The sequence below is a fragment of the Sinocyclocheilus anshuiensis genome, unplaced genomic scaffold (genome assembly GCF_001515605.1).
Source record: "Sinocyclocheilus anshuiensis isolate Anshui unplaced genomic scaffold, SAMN03320099.WGS_v1.1 scaffold44, whole genome shotgun sequence".
Taxonomy (NCBI): Eukaryota; Metazoa; Chordata; class Actinopteri; order Cypriniformes; family Cyprinidae; genus Sinocyclocheilus; species Sinocyclocheilus anshuiensis.
The window spans coordinates 2,511,312-2,532,046 of NW_015555746.1; the positions used below are offsets into that span (position 1 = coordinate 2,511,312).

General features: G+C 38.6%; 2 protein-coding genes and 1 pseudogene across 2 annotated transcripts in view; all 3 read right to left on the reverse strand.

Moving 5' to 3' along the window:
- LOC107673493 (P protein) overlaps positions 1-216 on the reverse strand; it is an 87,532-nt gene extending 87,316 nt beyond the window's left edge. The window contains exon 1 of the mRNA XM_016467090.1: positions 171-216. The gene's annotated coding sequence lies outside the window, so the exon portion shown is untranslated. The remainder of the gene's footprint in view (positions 1-170) is intronic.
- Positions 217-1,518: 1,302 nt separating this feature from the next.
- LOC107673492 (E3 ubiquitin-protein ligase HERC2-like) lies at positions 1,519-10,487 on the reverse strand (annotated as a pseudogene).
- Positions 10,488-10,616: 129 nt separating this feature from the next.
- LOC107673457 (E3 ubiquitin-protein ligase HERC2-like) overlaps positions 10,617-20,735 on the reverse strand; it is a 53,489-nt gene continuing 43,370 nt past the window's right edge. The window contains exons 54-79 of the mRNA XM_016467054.1: positions 20,383-20,488; positions 20,211-20,302; positions 19,943-20,118; positions 19,748-19,859; positions 19,490-19,571; positions 18,989-19,132; positions 18,817-18,907; positions 18,547-18,724; positions 18,066-18,147; positions 16,446-16,617; positions 16,169-16,313; positions 15,762-15,987; positions 15,506-15,677; positions 15,196-15,382; positions 14,864-15,007; positions 14,089-14,280; positions 13,825-13,978; positions 12,997-13,104; positions 12,774-12,905; positions 12,520-12,678; positions 12,129-12,247; positions 11,920-12,045; positions 11,680-11,835; positions 11,465-11,580; positions 11,107-11,305; positions 10,617-10,895 (exon numbers count right to left, since the gene is read on the reverse strand). Of these exons, the coding sequence (XP_016322540.1) occupies positions 10,617-10,895; positions 11,107-11,305; positions 11,465-11,580; positions 11,680-11,835; positions 11,920-12,045; positions 12,129-12,247; positions 12,520-12,678; positions 12,774-12,905; positions 12,997-13,104; positions 13,825-13,978; positions 14,089-14,280; positions 14,864-15,007; positions 15,196-15,382; positions 15,506-15,677; positions 15,762-15,987; positions 16,169-16,313; positions 16,446-16,617; positions 18,066-18,147; positions 18,547-18,724; positions 18,817-18,907; positions 18,989-19,132; positions 19,490-19,571; positions 19,748-19,859; positions 19,943-20,118; positions 20,211-20,302; positions 20,383-20,488 (3,849 nt within the window). The remainder of the gene's footprint in view (positions 10,896-11,106; positions 11,306-11,464; positions 11,581-11,679; positions 11,836-11,919; positions 12,046-12,128; positions 12,248-12,519; positions 12,679-12,773; positions 12,906-12,996; positions 13,105-13,824; positions 13,979-14,088; positions 14,281-14,863; positions 15,008-15,195; positions 15,383-15,505; positions 15,678-15,761; positions 15,988-16,168; positions 16,314-16,445; positions 16,618-18,065; positions 18,148-18,546; positions 18,725-18,816; positions 18,908-18,988; positions 19,133-19,489; positions 19,572-19,747; positions 19,860-19,942; positions 20,119-20,210; positions 20,303-20,382; positions 20,489-20,735) is intronic.

A 20,735-nucleotide genomic window follows, 5' to 3' on the forward strand; every position in this document is an offset into this window, starting at 1 on the left:
ATATAGCATGTGTAGGCGATTTATTTATTTTTCATTACAAATACAATGATCAGCATATCAATTCAAGTGAAAGGTTTAACTAAGTTTAATTAAGCCGGACTTGCTTAAAACAAGTGTTTTGGTTTTCTCAGGCTGTTTGAACGATTTATGAATGTAGAGTAAAGTCAAACCTTGCTGCTGCATTCCTAAAGAAGTAGTTTTACAGCTCTGGTTCATTTCTTCTGCCTGCCTGGAGCCAACCCGACATGAGTAGAGCACCTGACCCATTCCAGCAAAATGCGCTCTATGATTTCTGCTCATGAAAGAAAGAAAAAAGCATTAAGACGGTGAAGAATGCTCCTGCTTTCTAAGCCAAATTAAGCCATCATAAAACACTTTCCCCTCCTCTTTCCTCTCTGTCATGCACCCCAATACCCTTTTATCTCCACGGCCTACGTCACACTTTGACGTAGACAGAGGAGGCGGGTTACGATGTGACCCTTGACCTCTGAGCTTACTACTGTGGCCCATTAACAACAAAGCCTGTGAACCAAAAGTAATATATGCGGAGCTCGATGGCTCAGCCGGTTCACGGATAAACATCACTTAACTATCCTCTGACTGCACGTGAGAACTGTAAGGGGTGGAAGTGCTCACTCTCTACCATATAAGCCAATGCGAGTCGTGCAGGTCATTATGAGGATTTTATTAAACAGTTTAGGTTAGTGTTCGAGAGGAATGTGTCTCAAAGGGTCTGAAAAATCCACACGAGACTAAAGCCAAAGTAGTCTGAACCTAAACCGTGTTATCCTGAAACAATGGCAAACTGACTACATATTGGGCATTTCTGTAAATGTATATACAGTATGTATGTTTATTGTAAAATTCTCATTTGTTTGAATTTGAAAATATAAGATATATACCAGTATTGATACCAGAGGCAAGTAATTTCAGAGCTTACATTTTCAAATTCAAACAACAAATTTGAATTTTACAATAAACTGTTGCCACTCTTTTCTATCAGATAGTGAATATGGATTTTTTATACAATATAGGCTATCATATTAAATATCGGGCATAATCATAATCGGGCAGAATCTATCTATCTATCTCAGATATATCGATCAATATTTTGACCGATATATTGGAAATTATACTGCCATCGTCTAGTTTTTTTTTTTATTATTATAAATGTGTATTGAATTTTTCCCAATTCAAACAAGCAATATATACTCTACAAAGACACCAAAATATATAATGATATAAATTCAAAAGAAATTTAGGAAAACAGGTGTTAAAACAAGAAAATAAAACTTACAAGAGAAATATGGTTTAAATTTATTAACAGAAATTAACATTTATTTATAACATGGGAATGAGACCTCTCATAAACACATGGCACAATCAAATTATATACATTCCATTAGAACAGTGCAGACGCATATAGGAGGTGGAGAGAATACAGTGACCGACGACCTAAAAACAACCCCTGACCAGGCTTCCACTGACCAAATGAGAAAACAAAATGTGCTGCTCAAAGTTAAAAAGGCTCTTAAAGAAACTGCTGTTTTCAAATAAAAAGGCAAAGCTACAGTTCATAATACTACCTATTTAACACAAAATCGATCAGGAGTCTGTCAGGAGTCGTCTACCACAGTGCTAGGCTCAGCGGTCTGTCCTCTGTAATAAAACGTGAACACAATGTTTAACAAAGATGTGTAGTTTCTCCCATCTTCCTGGTTCTCTTCACAACAAAGATAAAAAAAAAAATCTCTATCTTGCTTTTCACCAGCTTAATGGTGCTTTAAAGCTAATTGCACATAATGATATACACTTATTTCTCTTCATTTAGTTGTATTTGTGTCTATGCACATATTAATAAGTGAGGTTAAAACAGACATCTTCGGTTCAGTTTTCATTTAAACTTCTTTTTGTCAGCTTATTTTCAAGACTTCCTACACTATGTCTGTGTGTGTGTTTGTGTGCATGTTTGTGAGATGGAGTTTAACCAGGGGTTAAGAGTTCAGTGGCCTGTCAGGTAATCCTGTGTGGAGTCGGAAGCAAAGGAGTCCGCATCCTCATTGTCAGAGTCGTCGCTGCTGTCATCTGCGGCCGGCTCACCGCTCAAAGCAATTCGTGCGTAGTCATCCGTGTCAATGGACTTGCAGAAGTGAATGGCGTATTTTAGTTTCTCCTCCAAGACTAGCTTACAGGAGTAGCGAGGCAGTTTGAGCAGGAAGAAGCAGGTGTAGGACTCTGGGAGGAAGTGGTCCGGGGGGTTGTATTTGTCCAGCACCTGGTCAAATAGGAAAAATATTCTAAAAATTAGTACTAATATTTATTTGTACATATAATTTATCTAACATTCATACACACACACACACACACACAAACACAAACAGAAGCTCGTTTCTGCCATGGAATAAAAAAAAAATTATTGCACCTTTTTATCTCACAATTCGGACTGTTTCTCAAAATTGTAATATATAAATATGAAATTGCAAAAATATAAACTCACAAATCTGAGAAAAAAAGAATTGTGACTTCAAATAGGAAAAATATTCTAAATATTAGTACTAATATTTATTTGTACATATAATTTATCTAACATTCATACACACACACACACAAACACAAACAGAAGCTCGTTTCTGCCATGGAATAAAAAAAAAATTATTGCACCTTTTTATCTCACAATTCGGACTGTTTCTCAAAATTGTAATATATAAATATGAAATTGCAAAAATATAAACTCACAAATCTGAGAAAAAAAGAATTGTGACTTTTTTCTTAGAATTTAGAGTTTACATCTCAATTCTGACATTTTTACATCTTGCAATTCAGTTTTGTTTTTTTTTTAAAGGTAACAGTCTTCTCTCACAATTCTGATATTTTTTCTCAAGATTTTATATCTTGCAATTCGGAGTTTATATTGTGCAATTCTGACAATTATGAGAAAAAGTCAGAATTATGATATAAATGCAGAATTGCTAAAAAAACAAGTATAATTATGCAATTTAAAAAAGAAACAAGAAACAAACAATTTTTATAAAATTAAATAAATGCTGTTCTTTTGAACTTTCTACTCAAATAATGTTCACAGTTTCTGCAAAAAAAAAATTATTTCATTTCTGATAATAACATGAAATGTTTCTTGATCTACAAATCAGCATATTAGAATGGTTTCTGAAGGATCATGTGACACTGAAGACTGGAATAATGACTACTGAAAATTCAGCTTTGCCATCACACAAATTACATTTTAAACTATTTTAAAATAAAAGTTATTTTTAAATTTGTATAATAATTCCCAACATTACTGCTTTACTATATTTCTGATCAAATAAATGCAGCCTTGTTGAGAATGGTAGTGTATATATACGTATATATGCGGTTAAGTAGAAGTTACTTTTTGGGGAACAGTCCCTTTAAGTGACACTTTTCAGAGCCACAAGTTACCTGCACCACAAAGTCTCGTCCACGGAAGTCTGCGATGGTCCTGGGGAGGCGCGTGCGACCCCAGACGAACCTGAGGAAGAGTGAGCGTTCTGTGTTGGAGAAAGACTCCATCACCTCCCAGAACCACTGGATGAGTGGAGCAGTTGGTTCCACCCCCTTATATGTGGCCACTGATTTGAGCAGGTGCAGGGGGATGTCCGGACTGCCACACACCTAAATAACACAAACAAGTGATGTGGAGTCAAATAAGAATTCATGATGACATTTGCTCAGTCTGCGTTCATGACACACTCACCATGGTCTCCAGCTCATAGCCAGTAAAGAGAGAGAGCAGAGGCACCGGTACCACACGTGCCATACCTTCCCTTACTGCAGACACCTGCTCATCGAACTCATGCAGTCTGGAGAAACAAAACAACAACATATCCATTTTATTCATCAATTCATTTTATTCACTTTTTATTCCCGAAAATTGGTTGGTAACATTTTTTCAGCATATTATCCACACCTGTAATTTATTGCTAGCCGCACATATTCGCTGCGGTTTTCTAGGCTGATGTGGGAATGTTTGGAGCTGAGCTGGACTTCCTGTCCACAGGCACTGGGCACAGTGAAGGGCAGAGGCATAGCTTCAAACTCCTCTGCAGACGCCTCATTATCTCTGATATACATCAGACCGGGAATAAAGTCCTTGTCCACCTAACACACACAAAAAAGGGGCAGATGTAAAATACTGTGAAAAGCAAGCAAATCTTTAATGTCGTTTCAAAATATTTATTTCAAATAAATGCTGTTCTTTTCAACTTTATAACCAAACAAATAAAAAATAAAAAAAAAGTTTTCCACAAAAATTTCAAATTTCCACAAAATATTAAGCAGCACAACTTTTTTCAGCATTGATATACCAAGAAATGTTCCTTGAGCACCACATCATATTAGAATGATTTCTGAATTATCATGTGACACTGAAGACTGGAGTAATGGCTTCTAAAAATCAAGCTTTGCCATCACAGAAATAAATTACATTTTAAAGTATTGTTATTTTAAATTGTAGTAGCATTTCCCAATATTTCTGGTTTTACTGATTTTATTTTTTTTTTTTCATAAAATAAACAGCATTGGTGAGCATACAAGACTTCATTCAAAAACATAAATAAATAAAACAAATAAGTAAGTAAGTATCACTAGTATTTTGAATGACTTGAGCATATTTAAATAGAAGTTTGCCACTTTCAGATTCAGGCACCAGCAAATCTTCAACTTGCAGTTGGATGATATGAGTGATCAAGCAGGAGTATATTTTGTGGAGGAGACTGTCTCCATGACCTAGATTCATTCAACAAAAATGACTGAAGATAGTCTAAACCTGTGCAAATGACTATAGAAAAGGAATGAAAAGAACGTGTGGGTGTTTTTGAGTGCATCACGGTCAGTGTCTCACTGTTGTCTTGTGCTCGGTAATCCTTCTCTTTAACCTTTCTAATATCTCCAGGCAAAAGCAATAAACAACAGCTGCTCTGTGAGCAAGAGATGTCCTGCGCTGAGAAACGCCATCACTGCAGACGTCTCAGCAACACATGATCTCAGCGTGAATGCAGGAGACGCATACACTCACATTCATTTTTACACATCACACGTGCATGTGCACACACTTTACTGTGCATCTCAAACATCAAACATTTCAGAGATCAATAAAGAAAAAAAAAATGATATCTGAAAATGATATCTGAACAACTGCTGAGAAATGCGAAATGTCTTACTGTAGCACGAACATACCACATAGATTTAGAGAAAGCTGCTTACAGTACATATGCATTAGAGGTGGTAGGTTTATGGCTGTCATCTATGTCAGCTGACCGCCATAAAGACAAATGTACAGAATGCATGTACTCTGGTATGTACTCTCATTCCTTTCTTTTACATAACAAATTCAAAGGGCTTGCCATAAGCTCCAACAACAGACAGACTTACCATGTCATGTAATCAATGTAATGCTGGGGGGTATTCCAGAAAGCAGGGATAACTCTTGGTTGATTAATCTAAACCTTATTACTCATGGTTAATTGTTGCAAAATGTGGCTGGAAGTTCGTTCTGTCACTAAAAATATAAGTTAAAAAAAGAAAGACTGATCAGTCTTGTCTTTTAGTTCAATCAATCTTTCTATTTAAATGTATTTTTTAGCAGTTTTGTTTTTTTCTTTGTTTCGTTTTGATTTTTGGTTTGTTTTAGATTTTTTGCATTGGTTTGATTTTTTGTGTTTCGTTTTGGTTTAAGCATTTTTGTTTTGTTTTGATTTTTGGTTCGTCTTAGATTTATCGTTTTGGTTTCTTTTTTGTGTTTCGTTTTGGTTTTGTGAAACAATTAAATCAAATCAAATCAACCAAATAAAAAAAAACAAGACGCACACACACACCCACAGACAAAATAAATAGATAAATAAAACCAAAACAAATAAATCTAAACACAGAAAATTAAATAAAGACTGATTGAAAAAAAAAAAAAACATTTTGGTTCCACATTTGTTTTAAAGATGTCACATATGAATTTTAATTATTATATAACTATATACTGTAACAATGTACATTTTTGCAATGAAAGTTAAGTCCAGGTATGTAGTACCATGTGTCATCATGAGTAATGTTTTCTGAAATACCCCCTGAAGTGTTAATTGAAAACAAAACACCTAAAAAGCAGCAAAACAAAAACAAACATGTGAATACAACTGAACATTTAGGTTTTAGTTTTGTGAAAGTTTTCGTTTGTGATAAAAATCTTGGATGCACACGCACACACACACAGACACACGGTCCTACCTCACTGAGATCAGCAATGGTCAGGTTCATGCCTGCCAGCTGTTTCCACACAGGTTCTGCCAGGTAGAGACTTAGAGGACTTCCTGTACGGATTGCTATGCCCAGGAGTACTCCTATGCACAATTAAAAGAAGAGAGCATGGTAGAATAACAGTTCTAATGGAGGGAAGTACTATAACTGTACAATTTTAGACTGTTTCCTCAAGCCTTGAAAGCATTTTCAGTGTGGGAAACACAAGCAGAAGGTACCTAGGAAGCGGAACATGCTGATGTGCAGAGTTGACTTGGCAGCTGGGTTGAGCAGGAAGCAATCTCTATTCGCTCCTGACTCGTCTCGGCCGTTAGGAGTGACGATGAGGAGAGGAGTGAGACCGTTCTGTAGTTCCTCACACATTTCTGCGATAGATTCACTGTATCCGCCACCACAGTCATCAACTGACTCACCTAAAAACACACACAAACGGTAAGAAACATGTTAAAGATACGATCCAAGGGCCTTTTTCCCTCTTTTTCCCATCTTTCATCCCTCTCCAAATATAAACTCACCCACAAACTTGACCTTCCAGACCCGGTGTGGCAGCAGCAGACCGTCAGGGCTGAAAGAGCTCATCTTAGCACACATCTGCCCAAATACTGACTTGGTGCCATCCGGCCCTGCCAGTCCTCCTTTACTGCGGGAACGCTTGACCTGGTCGAGAGAATGAGTGTAAGTTATTACAGGCTTCTCCATATACAGCATTTCTGCTCTGATGTATAAACTCCATTGTTATGCTTTCCGGCTGTGAGACTTGCCAGATCAGTGCCAGGCTCCAGGAGCCCTATTAAGAGTCCATGTATAAACATATTTGGGGGTAAATCTCATGAAGAACCTCATGATGAGCAGATTCAAAAACAAATTTAAGACTAAGATTTAGTGCTGCCAACTCTCACTCAAAATTATAACTAAAATAAAACGGATAATAATAATCATCATATGGTGTACATAGTTCTTGTGTGTCCGTGCTGACAGAAAGGAACAGGAAATGCAACAATAATTATGGTGATTAGGGAAAGGGAGACCCCGCTAGCTATTTTTGCCCATTAAAAGTAATTGTTCAATTTGGATTCTGTTTACCACCCTAATGAACTCTCAAACCAAATGGGAAATGCAGGCAAAAATTTACTTTGCTGAATAAATAACATGCATTTTGGTCATAGTTTTTCAAAATGTAAACATAAATACATGGTTTAATTTTTTTTTCTTATAAGGTTGAAACATAACAATAGGTTACTATTCAATATATTGAAATAAAAATCAGTTTGCTAACATATTTCAAAAATGCAAAAAATAAATACATTAATTTATGCAAAATATCACAACTGGACTATGACTGTGAGATTTATTTGAGGCCAAATTAGGATAGAGTTGAATGCAAATCTCAAACTACATGTGCAGTTTAAACAAGTGTACCTGTATCCTGTTTAGCTCCACCACTGGCCCATGTTGCCTGTCTCTAACCATAGTGGCTTGAACCACTTTACGGAATGCTGCCTCCTAGAGATATTGAAAACAAATATTAATAAATAGAATTAGGACTTGTAATTTGTAAAAAAAATAAATAAAATCATGCAAGTACTATCCACAAAAATATTCTTACTTTGCCCTGCGAAATAAGGATTCCACGCAGTGTGTCAAAGCCAACAGAGACGCCGTGTCCAGTTTCACCCAGTCGTCCTTCTAGGTCAAACATTGGGATACAGGGGCAGAAGAGCTCAGAGATGTGGTGCAGGAGCAGTAATCGGTTCCTCAGGCCTATGATGGCGATCTCCTGCAGGTGGTTGTACTCCATAGGAACCTACAGACAAACATTTAATTACTTAAACGTGACATTAAACACAAATTTCTTTGAGATTTTTTGGTAGTCCTGTGCGATTCAGCTATATTTGGTGGTACAGTACCTGAGCAGGCAGTTTTCCAGCATTGGTAGGTTTACTAGTGGACCAGGCAAGTGTGTGTGCTGAGCCACAAGCCACACGGTTGATCTTCTTGCCCTGTAGTGCCGCCACCAGCCTGGGCCTCTGAATAGCATTGGTTGTCCCATCTCCAAGCTGACCCTCATCATTGTCACCCCATGTGTACACTTCACCTGTGTGTTTAAATTCATGTCTTTAGCAAAAACTCCAAATACAAATAGATATAGACTATGCCAGACAAAAGAAAACCTGATATCTATTTGATATAAACTTGCTACATTATGACCTACCATCCTCTGTGCAGCATACACAGTGAAGAGAACCAGTTGCTATGGCTATGACCTTCTTGCCTTGCAAACCCTGGACCTGCCGGGGTCTGCGAACATGATCATCCGAGCCATGTCCCAGTCTGTGGTAGTCGCCTTTCCCCCTAAAACAATCACAAACGTAAAATCTCTACACATGTTCTCACTAAATAAAAGATTGGTTTATGTACCACTGCATTGTGGGATTGATTACCATGTGTAAACCGCTCCAGACTTGGTGAAAGCCACAGAGAACTGAGAGCCACATTCCACTTTCACAACACCCAATCCAGTTAATGAGTCAATCTAAGCAGAGAAAGAGAGAATGAGATATGAAGATTCATACAGGAATCACTAACCAGAAAGCCTTTGATGCTTAAGTAACTACACCAGCAGTCCTACCTTCATAGGCACTTTACATCCATCACTTCCTCCTCTGCCCAGTTTGCCATAGTCTCCATCCCCCCATGACCACACCATGTCATCATCGGTCAGGCACAGGGTCTGGGCATCCCCACTGCCACATGCAACGTCTATCACCCGGTGACCCTGCAGTGCCTCCACCTATAAACATGCACAGGCAATTCACAGAATATACAGTGTTAGAGAGTAGATATGCTACAAACTAAACCAAACTTACCAGATGTTTAAAAAAAAAAAATCCAGTTCCACAAAAAATAAACTAACACTGACTAATTTCAGAAAATCAGTTTGTTTGGTTAGTTTACAGTTATTTATTATAATACTAATAAAAAACTATTTATCATATTAAAATAATTAAAATATAATGTTAGTAAATTATTATTATTATTGTTGTTCCCACACCATATTCAATGAATTTCCATAAATTTCCAATTGCTTAAAAAATATATTTCTGTCATGACAACTCTCGGAGTGATTTGCATGGTAATATACATGGCAATGTTAATGTATTTGGTCTTGCCGGAATAGATCTGCTACGCTGCTGCGGCAGATCAAGTACCGAGACTTCCACAACACATCCACAACATTCTGCTGTTAGCATGTAAGGAATATTACTGCTGCACATATAACACGAATAACCCCCATAGCATACATGATCACCCTGTAGCAGATCTATACAGGTGGAGCTGGGGAAGGTGGAGGGTTTCTGAAGTGCGTTGCTACTGCTACAGCAAACACTGCCAAATATTTGAATGTTGAGCAGCGAGCTCATTGGCTACCGATACAGGAGAGAACCAATCAGCTCTGCCATGTGATAATGATGTCATTATGTAATATTGAGTTAGATCTATCGGACTGCGCCATCTAGAGTTTCATGCCAGAACTTTGTATATGTAAGCAATAAGGTATGGAAAGCAGGAGAACGAGAGCTAATATATGAAAGAGAAAAATCATGTGTGTGTGTTTTCACCCCCCTTCTCCTCCATTACAGACAGCTCCCAACCCCTGGTAACCCAGGCATGACTCAACTGCCATCTGGTATCCAGATGCAGGTCTACTTAAACAACAATTTCTGATTCACCATTTTAGAGTGAAACATAAAATGTTACACAAGTGTAATATAAAATCATATATGATATAATATAATAATTATTATATTACAAAAGGTCTAACGATATTTAGTAATGCACATTCCATTAAACAATGCCATGTATCATGGTTTTGTTTTAGAAAAATAGTTCTATAAAGTAAATGTGTGTTATTTTCTATTTGCAGTCATTTTGTTTCGTGCCCGATAAATATGCATAACATGTAATGAACGCACCAGTTTTGGTTTAAGCTGGTCCTCACTGTCTCCATGACCCAGGCGACCATAACGACCTTTGCCCCATGTTATACAGTACCTTTTAGTATAAGCTGCTAAACCGAATCAGTGATAGTCTGGCGCACATACTGGAGTGGGTAATGACTTTTGCTTCTTTAAGGAACTACATGAAGTACTGTGGTACGGTCCAGTCATGGTATCAGGCGGTCCCATAGTACAGTATTCAGAATTTACATGGTACTCAAAGACACTAAAGAATACCATGGTATCATGTCCAAAATTTACTTTTCTGTAAGCATTTGTCTTCACTGTGAAAATGGGAAACTGTTAAATACTGAAAGTTAAGTATGTAGAAGGTCACTACATATAAACCAAAGGTGCCCATGTGAAAGGACAAGAGTAGTAACCACAGTATGGGGCTGACCTTCTGTTTCCATGTCCCAGTTTTCCATCTTCAGCCTCTCCCCAGGAGTACAGTTCTCCTTCAGAGGAGAGAGCCAAGCAGTGCTTCCCGCCAGAGTTCACAGCCACCTTCCGGATGAAAACATGCTGGATTGACTCCAGCAGGGTCGGAGTGGAGACGGACTCTGTGCCTCCTATTCCCAGTCGACCACCGGCACCATATCCTGTAGCATACAGCTGAGGACAGCAAAGACAAGTCACTAAGGACATTATTCGGCTGACATATTAGAACAACTGCTGAATATACAACATAGGTCTGTACTTAATAAAAAAATGTATCAGCTGGGCATTGAAAAAAAAAAATACAAATGAGATTTGTACTGAAGATTTTAAAGGAACCTTTGCTGGCTTTGAATTTTAAACATTTTTAAAATGTGAAAAGCCTTACTTTCCCATCAGCAGTTACGGCGAACAGGGTCTGCTCTCCACCGATCAGCTGAACAGGTCGCAGTGTGGCTAGAGCTTCTGTTGGTGTGGGAACCTTGACTTTTGCTCCTTCAATACCACCTAACTGACCCCGGTGATTGTGCCCCCAGCCGTAGATGGTCCCACTGCCGCCCGCTGAGAGAGTCCAATCATCTGGTCGTCTAGTGAACAGAAAACATGAAGAAATTGTAAAATTTAACAAAAAACGGTTATAATAGAATTCCATCCATTTAAAATGTTACATAAAGAGCACCAAGTCATTTTTGGTTTTGTTTCACTAGCTAAACGACACTGGTCTCAGATTTGTTTAGTTGATTTACCTGTTCATCCACTGAACTAACTGCTCATCCTGCTCCCTCTTAAACAGGTCATGACTCTCATGGAGTGTGTTCATGTTCTCAAGGTCTGCCATGAGCTCACGGACTTTCTTTGCCACCTAGTGGAAAAAATGCAAAAAATTCACAGAACATAAATATAACAGCTCTCCATTAAGTAAGAGATTCTCTAATTTCCAACTAATATTAGAAACCCCTACCTCATCCAGGAAAGGGCGGGGCAAAGGAGTCCTCTTGTCCAGAGCCACTAACACTCTGGATGCGGTACAATAGCGGCGGAACCAAGCCCATTTGTGTGTCTCAGCACAGCATGGAAGAGTGTCCAACTCTAGATCACATGCAAGTGCCACCAACACCTACACAGGACAAGAAAAAAATATTTTTTGGAAAACTCGTGTGGCATATCTTACTATGCCCATCTGTTAGGAAGACAAACATACCTTGAAGAAAGGACTGTGGAGCAGCTGCTTGCCACCTCTGACTATGGGTTCCTCATACTCATACTGTCTCTGTAAAGCCTCGGGAAGTCCTTTCACCAGAGCGGCTAGTGCACTTCCTGTAAAACTCTACACAACATTCAATACAAGTTACGTTAATTATATAATACATAAATGAATACATTAATTAATTGCATAGAACATTGTTTAACCATAGAGCGAGCCTCTCCTTCACTGTCTCCTAAGAGACGGTTGATGTTTATGGATTGGCCATATTCAGTGGTTAGGAGCTTGCGTAGCCTCTGCAGGGCCCACATACGATTACCAGCCGCTGAACAAGAGACAAAGACAGTAAAATATTGATTCTAAAACCTTAAATTTGTGATTTCAAGATTAAATCTGAGATTTAAAGTATTAAATGTTTTTGCTAAAAGCCCAAGACACATACAGACATTTAAATATTTCACATCAACAATATCTCCAAAACATGGACTAGTATTAATTATAATAAAACATCAAACATAATTGTATTAATTATACATACAAATATAAAAATAAAAAATACAGTATACTATAATTTTTCTTTCAAAGGTCTTCTCGTACCTAAGGCACTGAGCTGGGCGCAAGCAGCAAGTGAGGCTGCCAACCTTGGCACAATGCTGCGGTTTGAAGCAAAGTTCAGGCGAAAGTCTAGCAGACATGTTACTAGATCCATCGAAGGGCAGGACAGAATGCAACGGTCTGACAGGAGGTCTTTAGGACCTGCAGGTAATTCAATAAAAAGGTTAAGAACTTCAGAATATCATGGTACATATGAAGTATGTACAATGAAGTGATTTCATATTAAACTGATGTACCAGCAGCAGGCATGATGGGATAGACAGTGAAGCGCCAGCCCCAGCCGTTAACAGAGCCATCACTGGTGAACTTCCATTTCAGCTCATCTCCTGGAATCCTCAATTCACTGGACCAATCAGACCACTCACGACCTAAAGGGGTGGAAACAAGTAAGGTCATGTGGCCAATGATCAAACAACTTTTTGAATAGTGTTAAAAAGGAAAAAGGAAAAAGAATGTGACCTGATCGAACAGACACAATCCTATTGGCTCCATCCATGATGGTAAGAGGGTCATGTCTCCTTTCTGTTGAACACTGGCGATCAAACTCCACCCTCAACCCTTCAGCACCTAAAATAACCACACGCAAGATCAAATTTAATGTCTTTAAATCTGCTAATTCTTAGAACACAGAGCTTCATAAAGCATCTACACTACAGCTCAAAAATGTTTTGAAAGAAATTATAATACTTTTCTTCAATAAGTATGTGTTAAACTAATCAAAAGTTACAATAAAAACATTTAGAGTATGTTAGAAAAAATCCATTTCCAATAAATGCTGTTCTTTTGAACATCCTATTCATCAAAAAATCCTGACAAAAAGTGTCATGGTTTCTACAAAAATATTAAGCAGCACAACTGTTTTCAACATTGATAAAATTTGAAATGTTTCTAGGAATGAAGCTGAAGGAGATGAAGGATCATGTGACAATGAAGACTAAAGTAATGGCAGCTAAAAATTCAGCATACCATTCCAGAAATAAAGTAGAGGAAAAAAAAGTTATTTGTAAATTGTAATATTATTTCCCAATATTACTGTTTTTACTGCATTTTTGATCAAATAAATCAAGCATTGGTTAATTTCCATCAACAATAAAATACTAGATTTTTATATATCCTGAAGAAAATATGAGTGGCTTGTGCAATACTTCGTCTACAGCAACTGTGCCAAAGTTTAATACTTGGGTTTAGGAATTTGTTTAAATAAAAATAATTATGCTTTGGCAAGCACCAGCAATGAGGTTGTTATGGCTGCTGAGATGCTGAATAAACAGAAAAACACAAGGTGACCTGGTATTTTCACAGTTCCGCTGGTGGAAGTGTCATCAGTGTATGGGTGACTGCTCTCCACCACCACAGGCTGCGATGACAGCCGTCCACTTTGAGAGTCAGTGGCTACGTCCTCCAACTCAGTCACACACAACTCCAGCAGCATATCTGCCACCTGTGTGCCAACAAACACATTTAGATACAAGTACACAAATTTCAAAGATGAAATGATACCATTTTAGTTAGAAAAACATGCAGTGAGTTAGAAAAGAGGTTGGTTTTTACCTGTGGGAAGGCTGTACCCATGCCAGACAGCACAGCAGACAGCACTTCCTTGCCTTTATCACCTGAGCGCAGAGACACAGCCAGTTTTAACAGGTCTACCAACACACGTGTGTCATCGGGAACCAGCAGACTGGTGAACTCATCCAGATATTGTGGCTCTGGGCCCAATGCTTTACTCTGGCTCTCAGAGTCCTGTTTCAATAAATTAAACCAGGCCACTGTAAATATCACTTCAGTTTATATAAGGGATTGAAGCAAAGTCAACATACAAATGTAATCCTTTTTAAACAGACTTAATGCATGCATTTCATTTTAATGATCAGGAACAAACATCTCCAAAGTATGATTAACAGGAACATTTCTATGACCGGCAGGCTAGAATTCACTTGGGCCATTCTGTTATTTTTCCTCTATAACGCAGTCAAAGAGCCATGCATTTATATTAACAGTGTTCCCTAATCAAAAAATTTAAAATACATAAATGAACGCTAGCTTGGAAAGACAATCCCTTATGGTAAACAAAACAAGAAACACACAATCATAAATTGAGACATGCATTCATAATTACATTATAGTACGTTAATAGCAGTTTAAAAAATTGTTTTAAATTAAAACAAAAAATTAAAAAGCTGATGCCGCCATAAACAAACAAAAAAATGAATTACAATAAATTTTAAAAATTTAACTAATAAAATAAATTGATCAATAAATCAATCAATCAATAAATAAATGTTTAGCTTTATTAAACCACTGCATAAAAGCATGTGTGACTGACCTCTTTGGTTTTGGTCATGGTCTCAGCAATGATGCTGGCAGCACCAGGGTCATCTGTGACTGGGATAAAGGGCCGAGATGAAGCAGAGGCAGCGGAAGGGGTCACGGCTGAAGAAGGGGTAGTGGCATCCTCAGATGTGGTCACCTAGACCACACAATACCACATGACAGAACAAGCTTGTAAATGTACTGTTGTCTTGGACATTTGAATGATTGTGTCGTAAAAGGAAAAAAAGAGGTGAATGGTGCAGAATAATGGCTACTGAAAACAAACAAACACCAAAAAAAGTACAGCAAATGTGAAGGCAGTCATGCATAGGCAGCACTCCTTACCTCTCCTCGTTTGCTGTCCATCCAGGGGTGTGGACTGACCCTCTCCTCTGTTTCTGAGGGCAGGGCTGGACCCTCAGCCTCACAGGGGCTGGATGCTGATGAACAATCTGAAGGGGGCACCGGAGAGCTGGAGGGACACTCCAGAGGCATCATAGAGGCAGGAATCAATGCTCCCACCACTGCATCCCTATGTGACATGAGAGTAATTAAGTGATTCCAGAGCATTTTATTTTATTTTATGGAGCAGAAAACAATCAATCTGGAATGCAGAGTAGTTCTAATACCTTAAATATATGCATTAAGGTCATACCTGGCATACATAATCTGCAGGGCAGAGAGCACATGGGACAGGGCCTGCTGTTTGGCCAGATTACCATCTAGAGAGAGTAGGATCTTTGCCAGAGATGGCCTGTTGGGCTTCACACTGCTCACGCCATTCAGTTTATTACTTAGTAAAGATGGGTCACTGTCTGATGGTACACCTATAAAGAAACACCCACAAAACTTTAACTTTAAGCAAGAGGCACACAACAACAGAAAAGAAATGGAGATTGGGTGGAAATTACCAAGGTAAGACGCTCCCAGAGAGTCTCTAGCAGTCTGGAAGAGGACAGGCTCGTGGACGGAGGGTGTGGTGACATCTACGGTGGTCCAGGCCACGCTGTGAGAGGAGCCGCAGGCCACACGGGTAATTTTCTGCCCCTCTAGACCCTGCACCAGCGTAGGCTTCCTGTTGACTGTGGTTGTGCCGTTCCCCTGCTGCCCATGGTCATTATCCCCCCATGCGTACACCTATCCAAACAACACTTCATCTTACACCAGCACTAAACTTGTCAACAAAAGGTGAGTTTTGTTTACCATGCACCATGAGCTGTTTAATGTACCAAAATAAAACAGTAGGAGGAAGTAGTAGTTGTGCTACTCCTCTATACCACCAAGCAGCTAAATGTAAAAAAACAATCCTGTAGCGCACCTGTCCAGTGTCTGTGACAGCCAGGCAGTGCAGGGCCCCTACAGCCACATGAACTATCTTCTTCCCCCTCAGTCCTTCAACCATCTGGGGCTTGCGCACGTGAACATCTGTGCCGTGACCCAGTCGGAAGTAATCCCCCTTACCCCTGCACAATGCAACAGCAGCATGTTAAAAAGCTTCACTGATGAAAGAAGCATTTTTAAGACTCAATCATGAATTGTACTGTAATGCATCTTAAAAAAAATAAATAAATCAAAATCTCCTTTAATATTCATACCAGGTCCAGACAACTCCAGATTTAGTGAGGGCAAGGGAAAATTGAGCTCCACATTCAATCTGACAAACCCCCTGCCCATTCAGACGCTCTATGTTTTGAGGAATGTTACAGCCTTCACTTCCGCCACGGCCCAGCTTTCCAAAGTCTCCATCTCCCCATGAGAACACCAGTCCTAAAAAAACATATAAAAACATACATTCATATTAGGGCTGCACGATTAATCGAATGTGATTGTCATGCGTATCTTGTCAGTAAAGACGGTTCTGTGATTAGTAGTAAATCTCCAGCACGTGCTTTCAGATTGAGCAGCGTTTACTACACAGAGCCATAGTTCACTAACAAGCAACGCAAAATCGTGTTCATAATCGCAGACGATTTAATCGCGCGATTGTGAAATCGAAGAAATCGTTCTGCGATTATGAAAGCTGTTTGCATAGCTTGTCAAGTGAACTGCGGCTCTGTGTAGTAAATGCTGCTCCATCTGAAATCACGTGAAAATACCACATTTAATAACATGTTTTTACTCCAAACTCACTTCATAACGTCAGTCGAGTATTCAAAATAAATCCTTCTGTGATATGATGTGGCTTCTTACACAGAATAAGGCACGCAACATATTTCATAGTATTCTAAGCAGTGATAAAGGCTATGTCGATTAGCATTGCATTATTATATACTTTATTATAATAAAAATGATAATAAGACGAACTCAGATAAACCATATATTGTCGTAGTCGTGTGTTTATTAGTCACGTTGAATTAATGAAAGCAGTTAAATCTTCTGTTTATTCAGCAACCGCTATAGGTATTTCCTGGGTTTCTTCTGCAGGGCATATTTGGAGTTTCCGCACGAGAGCGTCCTCTGGCCTTCAAATGGAGATTTACTGCTGATCACAGAACCGTGCTTCACTAAAAGATACGCATGACAATCGCAGCTTCTGCCTAATCACAATTTATCGCCTTTGCGATTTAATTTCGATTAATCGTGCAGCCCTAATTCATATGCCTGCAACAACAAAACGGAACTAAAAAACCAAACCAAATGAAGCTAAGCGAAACCAAACAAAACTAAAAAAATATATACTAAATCAAACCAAACCAAGCCAAGCCAAGCCAAATGAACCTAAAGCAAACAAAACCAGACAGAGCTAAACGAAACTAAATAAAAATAAGCCAAACTAAAAAGCAAACCAAGTGAGGCTATATGAAACAAAACCAAACAAAACTATACAGAACCAAAATGAAACAAGACAAAACCAAACAAAACCAAGGCAAATGAAACTAAAACAAACAGAACCAGACAGAAATAATCAAAACTAAATGAAAACAAATGAAACGAAACTAAATGAAACTAAACAAAACCAAATGAAGCTAAACTAAAACAAACTAGACAATCTCAGACAAACCTAAACGGAACTAAACGAAACCAGGTGAAACAAACCAAAACAACTAAACAAAACTGAACAGAACCAAACAAAACCAAAGCAAACAAAACTAGCCAAAACCAAAAGAAAATAAACCGAACCAAAGAAAAACAAATGAAACAAAAACACAAAACACAACAAATGAAACATTCAATTACATTACATTAAATCCACAAAACAAAAAGCAAGATTATACCTTCATCTGTAAGGGCAAGGGTCTGGGCATCTCGACTTCCACAAGCCACCTGGACAACACGATGGCCTAAAAGCACCTTGACCTGCAAACCACACACAGACAAGTTTGATCTAGTGCAATGAGGGATACACACAGCATCCACTGAATTTAAACATCACAATGAGAATAAGCAAGTTTAAAGCAAGTCAGTCCACTCTGCAGACATCTTGGTAATTTGACATTTTCTTTTTTGTATTGTATTAATAGGCATACAAGTGCAGCTACTATCTACATAAATGGGGCGAGGCTTAAATCTTCAAAGATTCTGCCTAAATTAATTTTCAATTACATATTAAAAATAGTATATGATATAAAATGTTTCCGTTGTGCATCGCACATCACCTCCAACTTATAGGGATTAATCTGCAAAAAAATATGGTAACCCTGCAGTTTAGAACAGAGAGCTCTGAGTTTAATGATATACTGCAAGTAAAACAAATACCAGTTTGGGTCTGAGCTGAGTAGTGTTGTCTCCGTGGCCCAGACGGCCATATTCACCCAGACCCCAGCTATACAGTTCACCACTCGAGGTGATGGCGGCACTATGAGAGCTGCCGCAGGCAATATCTCGAATGCGCTTGGTTTTCAATGCCTCAATTAGCCGTGGCTTATCACAGTTCCTGGTGGGAAAAAAAGGAAAATTCTCATGAGATCCCTCTAGAAACCTTCCACATATTCTACATTCCTATTGGAAGAGGTATGAATGACCTACATTCGACTGAAGTGCCCAAGCTTGCCATCATCTCCTTCACCCCAAGAGAATACTTTTCCATCCACAGTCAACGCCATGGCATGCCTACCACCTGAACAAACGGTTTACCCACTTTAAAACAACACATTCTGACAACAAAGGATGCTTTCCTTGAAATGGAAAAAGGGCATACCTGAATGTACAGCAACTTTCTTGACCACATAGTTGCTGAGGGCAGATATCTGTCTTGGTATAGGGATGGTTCCACTGGACAGTCCTAAACCAAGTCTTCCGTTAGTGGCCTCTCCACAGGCAAATACTTTACCTTCAGCAGTCACTGTAAAGACAAAGAATCAATCATTCATTTGGTTAAAAGAGTATAATGTAATACTTCGGTATCTAACTGCAAAATAATAAGCATCCAATGCTAATAAAACATTCATTTTAGATATAAAAATACAACTAGAAAGTCACACTTGTATTAAACATTGATTAAACAGGTCTTGTATCACATTGCTGTTGCTGCTATTTTGCAAAAGCAAAATGATACACACGGCCATGCGTTACAGTGATTTTTACCACCTTGCATCATACACCCAGGGTTGGAACTGAAATTTCATAGACCACTTAACTGGTGGTGCAATCAATGTAATGCATGGCATTGAGCAGCAAAGGCATAAAGGCATAAACTCACCAGCAAAAAGACTTTTAGAGCCTCCAGCCACCTGCACTACATTCAGCGCAGACAGGGTCTCTGAGAATGATGGGACTTTGATCTGAGAGAGAAAACAAGACACTAAGATTTGACATTGCGAGCTATAGCTATAAAAGTTATGCTATCATATAATCAAGAGCGCTATAGAAAATATAATATTATATTAAATAAATAATTTTTTTTTTTAAATCGAATTAAAAAACTACAAATTTGAATGTGTTTTTACACATTACTGACCTTAGACCCCTTAAGTCCACCAAGCTGGTCCTTATCGTTGAGACCCCAGACAAAGACTTTGGTTCTGATGGTGGCAGCGGACTCCAGCCCTGACAACCTTTTTCGAGTCAGACTGCAAAAGGAGATAGAAAGAGAAACTAAATAACGTACCAGTTCATGCTTTCTCTACTTTACCAAACGCAACAAAACACACACCTTCCAGTCGCTGTCTTCTCATCCTCCTCTTCCTCATTGTCAGATGCCAGGAAAGGCACAGTAGCCAGATCTTCATCCTCTACGCGGACACGCCCCACAATGCTCAAGCCATGGATCTTACAGTCAATCCCTGAACTCCGGCACTGTTTTATGGCAATCTCGATGTACCTGTGATACTGAACACACAAATACAAGAGTGCTCCACATTCCTAAAGAAACAGCCCTACAGAAAATTCTCTCTAATACTTGTGAGGAAATTCAAACCAACCTCTGTGCAGTCACTGAGCAGAGAGACAGCAGTGTCTGTGGGATTGATGTTGATGGCCTTCAACTCAATCAAATTGTTGAGAGAGCTTCCACCTGGAGAATAAACACAGTTGATCAGGTCACCCATAAAAGGTTTCACTATGAATGATCTGAAAGGCTTCATGGTTCTTTACCTGATACCACCACCAGTGAGGGCATGTAGCTGCTGTCAGCTGGATCTACAGTCATTTTCAGTCTGTGGACCAGGATGTCTGGGAAAAGCTCCAACCTAATCCAGTGCTATTGAAAACCAACAAAACAAAACAAAACATAGCATAGATTTTTCCCTCCCTCTCAATTAAACTTACAATCAAGTGTTTCCAATTGATCTTTGCTATGCAAACAAGCAACTATACGGTACTGTTGAAAACTTTGAGGTCAGTTTAAGTTTATTTAATGAAAAAATATGCTCTGCAAGGCTGCATTTATTTGATCAAATATGAAGTAAAATTCAAATTCAAACTATTTTCTATTTAATATATATATA